At 35.7% G+C, this 9,934-nt stretch overlaps 1 protein-coding gene across 15 annotated transcripts in view; it reads left to right on the top strand.

Moving 5' to 3' along the window:
- Window positions 1–912: 912 nt before the first annotated feature.
- The window catches only part of LOC128011268 (kinesin-like protein KIF1B), a 66,550-nt gene continuing 57,528 nt past the window's right edge, over window positions 913–9,934 (top strand). For 6 of the 15 annotated variants that reach the window (XM_052593470.1, XM_052593472.1, XM_052593473.1 and 3 more), the window contains exons 1-2: window positions 917–1,200; window positions 3,346–3,490. In XM_052593470.1, the coding sequence (XP_052449430.1) occupies window positions 3,385–3,490 (106 nt within the window). In that variant the 5' untranslated portion in view covers window positions 917–1,200; window positions 3,346–3,384. Of the gene's footprint in view, window positions 1,201–3,345; window positions 3,491–9,934 lie in introns of all 15 variants that reach the window. The other 9 variants (XM_052593476.1, XM_052593475.1, XM_052593480.1 and 6 more) reach the window with 5 other exon arrangements.

Raw genomic sequence — 9,934 nt, 5'->3', positions numbered from 1 at the left:
AGCAGATGAGCTGAAGGCCACTGTCAAAGAAACCTGGGCTTCCATACCACCTCAGCAAAGCCAAAAAAACTGATCACCTCCATGCCACACCGAATTGAGACAGTAATTAAAGTAAAAGAAGACCCTACCAAGTATTGAGTACACCATGAACCGTAAATGAACATAATTTCCAGAAGGCCAGCAATTCACTAAAAATGATATATTTTTTTTTAATTGTTCTTATGAAGTATTCTAATTTGAGCTTGTGAATCGGTGGGTGTTTGTTAAATGTAAGCCAAAATCATCACAATTAAAAGAACCAAAGACTTGAACTACTTCAATCTGTGTGCATTGAACTTATTTAATACAGGAGTTTCACAATTTGAGTTGAATTACTGAAATGAACTTTTCCACGACACTCTAATTTACTGAGCTGCACCTGTAATGCGTATCATAGAAGGCATTTTAAATGTGGTATATTTTGAAGCAGCTTCTATTTTAATTGCCCTCAATAAATTGCCTTTTTATATTGTTTTGTGTGTTTTGAGAGATCTGATCATGGCTATTTCAGAACATTAATAGTGTAATCATATTTAGAATGAACACTGTGCCAATCTCATTTAATTATATGTCAGCAATTTAGAAGTTTTATTTTTTTATTTTTTTTACGGTAGTTTTTTCAGGCTTAAATTTTAGGCTAGTCCTGTTTTATCCATGTTTCTGCTAGGCGGCGCCCTTCACTTTTTTTGTAGTCCGATGCCACGCCACAGCGGATCGTAAGCGACCCTGCAGTATTGCGTCACAGCTGCCTAGCCCACCTTAGTTTTTAGACCATTCTTATTGGTTACACGACTCATCGTTCACACAATACTTCATTCGTATTGGCCAGACGGACCGTCATTCACGTTGTTGACAGGCCAGTTGACGTAATCATTTCAGTAAATCAAGGCATTCATCCATAACCTAAGCCTGCGAGAGAAACGGTCCAACGACACTAGCATCAGCCTAAACTAAAAACATCAGAAACGCAAGCATCTTGCGCGGCGCTGAGGAATGAAACGCAGCTATAATGGGTGTATATAACAAAAAAGGAACTATTAAAAACTTAACCGTAAGTCTTTTTTGATTTTTGCTGCTGGTTGTAGACGTCATTGGATTGGAGAATTGGCATCGTGCAGGATTTCTATGCTGTTTTAGCCGTCTACGTGTGAATATATAGCGGTAAGTGCCGTCTTTTCTTAACTATGATTGTAATAATTGTACATTTGCGTTTGGGAATGCGAATGGATGTTTACCGAAATGTTTTGCTTGTTTTTGCAGCTGACCGCTTCATAGATACTTAATTGTGGTGTGATACACTTCATATTATTATCTTTTTACTGATAATTGAAAAAAATGTTTAAAATGACAAAACCATAGGAGGGTTATGCAAAGAAAGTCGTCCGAGTTAGTGATGGGAAGTTCGTGCAATTCCACGAATCGGTTCTTTTGAACAGCAGCGGCTCAGACATTTACTCCATATGTTCGTTCTGTCATCTCACTTATCGTTTTCGGCTGATAACTGATTACGAAAAGGATTCTCGGTTGATCCAGTCAGAGTGTGAATCTTGATTCCAGAACCGCTCGGACCTATTGTATTCGTGACCGAGTCGTTTGGAGAACCGGTTCCCTGCAGAGATCCGATTAAAAAGAACGATTTGTTCTCAAATCGGACATCGTTTCGCGAAACCAATAAAGGAGGCGGCATCATAAGATTACAATAAAACCGTTAAATCAGTGATTTTTAGATTAAATACACGTCTTGATTAGTTTTCTATCTCTGTAGCGGATATAAGTGCAGCTATGGCAACGCCGGATATGTTGTCAATATCTAGTATCCGTTAATATACACCCAAACAGATAACGTAAACATTTGGCTAACGTATATTGTTTTCGTATCATTAGCTTCTATGAAAATAGATGGAGGAATAATTTTGTTCTTTCTCCTCCCTGAAGTAGACATGGTTATGTTTTCTCCGGCAGATTGAATTTCATGGGCGTATGCCTTTAATTCAGTGAATGACTAGAAGGCCAAGGATTGAAACCTCATCTTTTTAAGGTGTCATGTGATTGAATAGCGGACTGTTCATTGTTCTGTCACAATCAAGAGAGTTGAACTTCAAAAATAAAATCTGCTTTGATTCAATACTTAATAACATATGTCACGCCCATAAGTGATATATGCATTTTAAAAGCAAACAGACAGGCGTTATGTGTCAGTGCATGGGCTTTGATATGTCCTGACGGTTGTGTGTTATTTAGTCAGATGTATGTTTACTAGTGTAACATAGTGAGTGTGTGAATAGGCCCAGCTCTGCTGCTGCAGGCGAACAGCAGCCATGTTTATGAGTCCGTGAAGGAACCTAAGGAATCTAATAATATTCCTGATAATCTGTGTCTGTGTGCTGGATATTTATTAACCTTATGGAATTGCTTATAACCACCAGACAATTGATATCGTAAATGGGTTGTTGACATATAACAGAGGAGCTCCTGGACATTTTTATATTAAATATTAAATTTTTTCTTAAATTTTGCATACAAGGAATATCTTGGTTCTGTGAAAACGTCTTTCTTTCTTTCTCTCTCTCTCTCTCTCTATCTTTCTATCTATATAATTTTTTTAATTGTTAAACATTCTGTGACTGCTATACTATACACTTTAAATGCCCCTTTGATATAAATATTTTTTTTATTGTATAATATTCTATATTGTACATGATTTTGCAAAAACCGCTTAAAATGCCAAGTCACCTGCCCAAATATTACCTGCATTTAAAAAATAGCATATGTGTTTTCTGTTTTGTAACATATTTGATCCATTAGGCTTTTATGGCCCATATAGTATGATATAGTGAATATATGGAGCTCAAACTCAAGGAGGGAAATCCAAAAAAAAGCCAAACCTTAGTAAAATACGCAGTTTGTTGCAGATGGTATATGGCCTAAATATAAGATGAATTAATTGAAAGAAAGATTAATCAATTATAACAATTGAAAATAATGATTAAAATGTAATATCCAGTAATTGTAACCAAATTGAAAAGTCGTGAAATATGATTGGTTGAAAGCTGTGGGAACCCTCTATCATCCTTTTCTTTTTTATTTATTTTTGGCATGCTGTAATTTAATAAAATTTTCTCAAATACCACGTAACCTCTAGCATCATTGCATAAATGATGTTATGGTGCATTTAGAATCTCTTTGGAGGTCTTGTTTACTCAATGGAATCAGATGAGATATTTCTGGATAACTTCAGTCAAATGTGTTCTTGTACCTTTAGCCTAATAGCTGTGGCACTGAAAAACATTCTGTTTCTTTTTGTAGGAGAACATTCTGTGGGTTTGAATCACAACAGCTTCAACCATGTCTGGCGCCTCGGTGAAAGTGGCTGTCAGAGTGCGGCCCTTCAACTCCAGAGAGACCAGCAAAGAATCAAAATGCATAATACAGATGCAAGGGAACTCCACTAGTAAGTATATACTTGTGTCTGTGACTCTTATACTTTGTTTGATTTGCAAGCTTCTCATATTTGGTCACCTGTCTCCAGCCAAGGTGGCTCAAGGAAATGAAATGCTCAGAGAGGAATAGTGTTGTAGTTTATTGGATATCTGCAGCATGAGTGACCAAAAGGAACAATAGAAGTGGAATTGATAGTCTGTTTGAAACTAAAAGGAAAGAAGAGCTTCTCTGTGTGAAATCCCCTTCTTTTACATGAGAGAATTTCTACCTGAGGGACTTTAGTGTGACGAGTTGCTGAGTAAGAAGAGACTGTGTGTCTTCAGCTCAGGTCTCTAGTTCTTCAGCTCAGCATTAGTTTAGTGGTAGAGGAAGAAAGAGCCAGTGAAAGGAAATGTGTTGATGTTATCGCCCATATTTTAGGTGTTATCATTATGCAGCCTAATAAAAAAGAACATGTGACCACACATCAAAAAATCATGAAACCTTTGAATAAAATAGTTGAAATTCTGTCCTAAGAGGTTTAGGCTACATATCATTATGATGATACCATTTGACACATTTGATGGAAATAAAGGTTCCCTGAGTGTAGGCCTAACTCTGCGTAGTGTATCAGATGTATTTTGGACAGCATATGGGTTGTTAATGTCCATTTGCAAGCAGTGAGTCATCGTGATTCATCGCTCTTTCCTGAACGAGGTAACATTAGCCGATTGAGCACAAAAATGGTGGTGTGCTAATTCTTGAGATGCATTGGGAAAGAATCTGGACCTATGTCTCCTTTTAAATTGGAATGACAGCCTGTTAGTGATAAACCTCATGTCTAGGGGTTTTATATCTTAGGAAAGATGTATATCAATTAAATGTAAGAGTTGGAGATTATGTTTGGATTTTAATTCAACTTTAAACGTGTTTTGGTTTTAATTAGAGCTGGGTATCAATGCACATTTCCTGATTCGATTAATTTCACAAGCTTTTATTTTTGTTCTGATTTTGATTGGATAATTCTATCATACTCTGCTGTTCAAATGTTTGGGACTTGGAAAGATTGTTTAAAATGTGTTGTAAGGAGTATTTTATGCTGCTCAAAGCTGCATTTGATCAAAAATGCTGTAAAAATTAGGGATGCACGATTTTTGCTGATATCTGATAATATCGATGTTTTTCAACTCATTTTGGCTGATAGCTGATGTCAATACCGATATATTTCCTTTTGTTTGGAAACAACACCAAAGCCCCTTTCACACTGCAAGTTGGTCCCGGAAAATTGGGGGAGTGCCTTCTGTGTGAAAGCAAACACATCCCGAGATTGATTCTGGGTTTGAGACCTAGTAACATTGCCGGGTTCAGTCCCGGAACAAGCTCTGTGTGAACAGAAGCCAGAACCAATGCCATAAAGGGTTTGTCATAGTGATGACGCATGTTATCGTGCACCTCTTTTAGGTAGATCGACGTTTGCAACGAAAAAATATGTGCAAACTGTAATGAAGCAGAGATCAGTTAGCTCCTCATTATCCGCGCAGAAGCTGAGATCATTCGTTAGCTTAAGTGAAACAGAATACGTCACATTGTAATGTCACATGTGTTTACAGGATCTTTACGGGATGTGTGTGAACACACAGATTCTGGGAAATCACTGGCAGTGTGGATTAATCAAAATCTAATGATCCGGGAACAATTGCTGGGACACATAATCTGGAATCTCAGTGTGAAAGGGGCTTAAGTCTCACTTTTGCAGAAATTATAAATATATAAATATTTAGGTTAATAAAAAAAAAAAAAAAAGATTAGAATTAAATAAACAATAATAAAGTTATTTTATAATGACCATACAGTGAAAGCTCTGAAAATAATTGTCAACTTTATATCAATCGCTGCATTAAACATTTTTTATTTTTTGCAGTGCAGAAAGATGCAGTGGTAACTTTAAAATATTATTTTAAGATTTAACAGTTATAGATGGTCTATAGAGTTGTACAAATTATGAAAATCTTTTAGAGCTCATAGTTCATTAAAAAAATTAAAATAAATCTGCATATATAAAATTATTTAATCTACAAGTGTCATGTATTTTTGTTTGTTTTTGGATTCATGTGTAAGCTATAGTTTCTGACCTTTAAATCAAAACACACTCATGATTTTATGACATTGATACAGCTTTATTTAGAAACACAAGTTTCTTAGTGATATGTGTATCTTACTTTCATTTTGTTAAAAGTAGGCCAACAGCACCCCCATGTAAGTATAATGCCTTACTTGACTAACATTAGCACCCAGGGGAGACCGGCCACTGCTACTGCAGGAAGTAGTGACTGTTGACAGTCACACACCGAAGGCACCATCTTGCTCGTGCATTCTCAAATTAAATGCAGCAATCCAAAACAGTGAAAGTTGTTTCAAGAATGACCTCTTATTTGCAAAATATATCTGAATAATTTTTCAAATTGGGCCAATGCCGATACTTGCATTTTAAGCCATTATCGTCCGATTCCGATATCGGTAAGATAATATCGTGCATCCCTAGTAAAAACAGTAATACTGTGAAATATCATTACAATTTGAATTTAATATATTTGAAAATTTAGTTTATTTATTCAGTATCATTACTAAAGTCTTTAAAGTGTCAAATGATCCTTTAGAAATCATTCTATATGCTGATTTGGTGTTCAAGAAACAATTATTATTATCAGGGTTGCAAAAGTTGTGCTGCTTAATATTTTTCTAAAGTTTTAAAGAAGAGCATTTGTATATTTGATCAATTTGACGTTTCATTACCGAATAAAAGTATTAATTTCTTTTAATAAATCTTACTGATTCCATTTTTTTTTTATTCACTACATTTTTTAATCAGACTACGTTATTTGGCTGGTATGTTTGTTTTTATTCATATAAATAAACTAGTTCATGATTCACTTAGTTGCTACTGTACAGTAAACACCGGCATAGAGTAAAAGATCAATTTTGGTTTTGAAGAATGAATTAAAATACTGATCAAACAAAGATTTTGATTTATTGGAAAATCAATACCCAGTTGCAACATTCTGAAGTTAGAAAATCTTATGAAAGATGAGGCATTGGACATTCCTTTCAAATCGTGTTTAGCTGAAAGTTTTAATAGTGTGGTGTGTTAGTTGGTTTTTGGGGCAGTCAGAAACCAAAACTCTGCTAAGTTCCAGAGCCTTAACACATTCATTTTTTTAATAGTGGTGTTATTTCCCCCTGAATGGTTAGTCTGTGAGAGCGATGCTTTTGTCATACCAAACACATCTTCATTTACATACTCGTTATTTATCAATAGCTGGCCTAAAACCAGTGATAAACAAAGGGAACGTAGGGCATACAAGGTTATCTGAGAGAAAGCCAGAGCACACAGGGAGTTTCACAGGAAGTAGAGCTCAGAAACTGCTGTCACACAGCTCTCTGGCACACATGCGCAGACTGCGTACTGAAACCGGAGCGTGAGGTTGGCATTCAGCCCACCCCCTTCATTAGGACACTACTGCAGATGGTATGCTGGGGATGTTGTCTTATTACAGTGCTGAGCTGTCAAGGATGCTCGTGACAAGTACATGACCTTAATGTTTGGTCCCAGAAGTGTTTCATTGGCTCTGGGTCGTGGTAATCAAGGTGATGTCAGCTGCTTAGACTGCAGTGTTTAAGATGAACACCTGAACTCTTTGTTTGTCTTCTTCCTACTGAAGATGCTTTTAGGAAGGCGTGGATGAGTGGAACTTCTATAAAGAATATTTCTTTGGGTTTGGGAATTTAGTCTTTGCAACTCCAGGGATCTCATCTATGCACGAACAGCTTTTAACACTCCAAAGAGAAAGGAAAACTTGAAATTGCATTATATGACCCATTGTTTTGTTCCCACCGTTCTTGGAAAATATTTTCTTTCCTGTTCCACAGATGACATTCTTACCGGTGTGGAACAATATGGAGGATGCCTTTAATTATTACAAAAGCAATTTGAACTCTTAAAGAACTTTTTGGGGCACCTGACACACGTGCACTTTTCTTTGTTTTTTAAGACTTATTCTAGCAGTCAGCATCAAGTGTCATATAGTACCATTATAAACAGGAGAACTTGAAGTTTCAGTGTAGCTAATTTAAAGTCCCAGTTTTCCTTTTTGGTTTCTCTAAGAATTAATGAATTTCCAGAATTTTAAGAAAAACTCAAGCAACAATTGATCGCTTTCAGTCACGTGACCGGCTCAAAAGACTCCTAAAACTATCAGCACAAAACTATCAATTTTCCATCTGTTTCACATCTGCAAATATTTAGATCACCTCTCAAAAGAATGAAACAAAGGTATGTGAACAAAATACAAGTTTTGGCCATTTGCAGTCCGTATTAAGCACCCGCAGCAATATTTCAATCATAAACAGTGCGACAAACTTAAAGTGCCTTAATATATTTAAAACAGTCAAAATAAAAGATCAAATTCAGTAATCACTATATTAATGATGCATAGTTTACATTTGCAAGCAGATGAGGCCGGAATATAAACGCAATCTGCTTAATGGTTCAGTGTTTTCCTTATAATGGTTTTCTATGGGATAACATTTAACGTGAAACTTTGCACATTTGTTTATATTCTGGGTTCATATGGTTGCCTGTACAAAATATACGTAATAAGATGTATACTGAATTTCATTACTTTTTAATGCAAACTGTGTAAAAATAACTGGCGGTCAGTGGAGTAGAGCTTCGTTTAGTCTCCCAGGTGGATGTTCCTATGAGGGTGAAAACTATAATTTGGGTGTTTCTTAGTGTGTACTCAAACAGAAACTCCTGACATTAGGATTTTTTTTTTTTTTTTTAGAAAGTTGTATCTGAGTGTTTTAAACTTCCAAATAAAGTTTTGTCTATATATAGCATTACCTAAGCAAGTTATAGCCATTTATTACAATATTGTTATAAGCGCTTTTCAGTGAAAAACAGGTCTATTTAGTTTACTAACAATATAGATGTGTCCAAAAAACATCTAGGGAGTAAAGAAAATGCCATCAGTGTTATAAAATAACAAAAAAGTAAAAAAGTGACACTTTTTTCAGAGAGATATATTTTCAATCTGAGTTTCAACAACAAACACAAACCGTGTAGCTATTTAGTGAAAACAATTGCACAAATTGTCTTCTGCAACAAAAATACTGAAAAAGTGCAACAACAACAACAACAAAAAAAAAATAGTGCAAATTATCTTTATGAACTATATAAGAATTATTTACATAATAAATATAAATGATTAATCTGGTGGCTGTACTCTGGGCCTAGCGATGCGAAGGCATAAAATCCAGTGCTTTATCAGGTATGTACCACTGTTTCGTCTTTGTTTTTGGTTTAGTTTTTCAGAGTTCTCTCATGCAAATGTGTTATTTTGTGTTTATTTTCTTTCATTTACACACGCACCACAGACTTTACTTTCACTTTGCATTTGTTCAAATTTCCTATGAAAATCCTAATTGGTGGTTCAAAAGATCATAACCTATATTTATTGCTTGAATATCAGACCGTTTGAACCAATCTGGGCACGGTGATGGGACTAAGCATCAAAAATCTTTCCTGTTTCACTCAGAGGAATGAAATGCATTGGTTTGTTCTGACGAGTCAATTTTGTCAAAATGGAATGATGTAATCATGTACACTACGGAGCCTCTGAATATCCAAATAAGACAAATGATTATGCGTTTTTGCCCTAAATCACTGCAGCGTCCATCTATGAAGGACATAGGCTGTCAAACATACTCCACTATTAGCTAATCATAGAAGTGGGCGTTTACGTCCGAGTCTACAGTCCGCCACTTCTGTTCAAACAGATAATTCCAATGAGCGGGGTTAAAAACGGGACAGAAAATAGATTTTTACCTCTAAATTATGTTTTTTTTTAGGTAAAAAAAATAAATATGTAATTGTTTTACTGTTTTGAGTTAAAAGAATCTCTCTCAGAGTAGACGGTACAAAATCATTCAAAATAAAAAGTGTTGGGGTTGAATTGGTACCAAAATGAACTATATTATGATACAGTTACTGTGATTATAAAAGGACTCAAATACGATTTTGTTCATACAACCCAATCTTAACATCTCCGACCATATGACAGAGCAGCTCAATCATCTTGTTGAAGAGAGGTGTGCTGATACTTTTTAAAGCTTGGGATTTCCCCGGCTGATGATAAAACGAGCAAATAAATCAGATAGGCCAACAGTGAAATGAGGCCCAAGCTAAATCTAGACACTAGAATATCATCGAGGCTGCAGGATGGGATCATTTGACCAATTAGTAACCACAGTGGTCTAACAACCAAATAGAAGACCTTCGCTACAGTTTTAACTACATATGGAATTGTTAGTCTGTTAGACTGTTAGTCTAAAGAAATGGTAGCTAATGCTACTCTGGCCTATTTTTTTAGACCGTTTCAGCTCTGCTGTGCATGTAGATGGAGTCATCCTGACA

The sequence above is a fragment of the Carassius gibelio genome, chromosome B23 (genome assembly GCF_023724105.1).
Source record: "Carassius gibelio isolate Cgi1373 ecotype wild population from Czech Republic chromosome B23, carGib1.2-hapl.c, whole genome shotgun sequence".
Lineage (NCBI taxonomy): Eukaryota > Metazoa > Chordata > Actinopteri > Cypriniformes > Cyprinidae > Carassius > Carassius gibelio.
The sequence above is the reverse complement of the archived record's forward strand: the minus strand, read 5'-3'. Positions and strand labels throughout refer to the sequence as shown.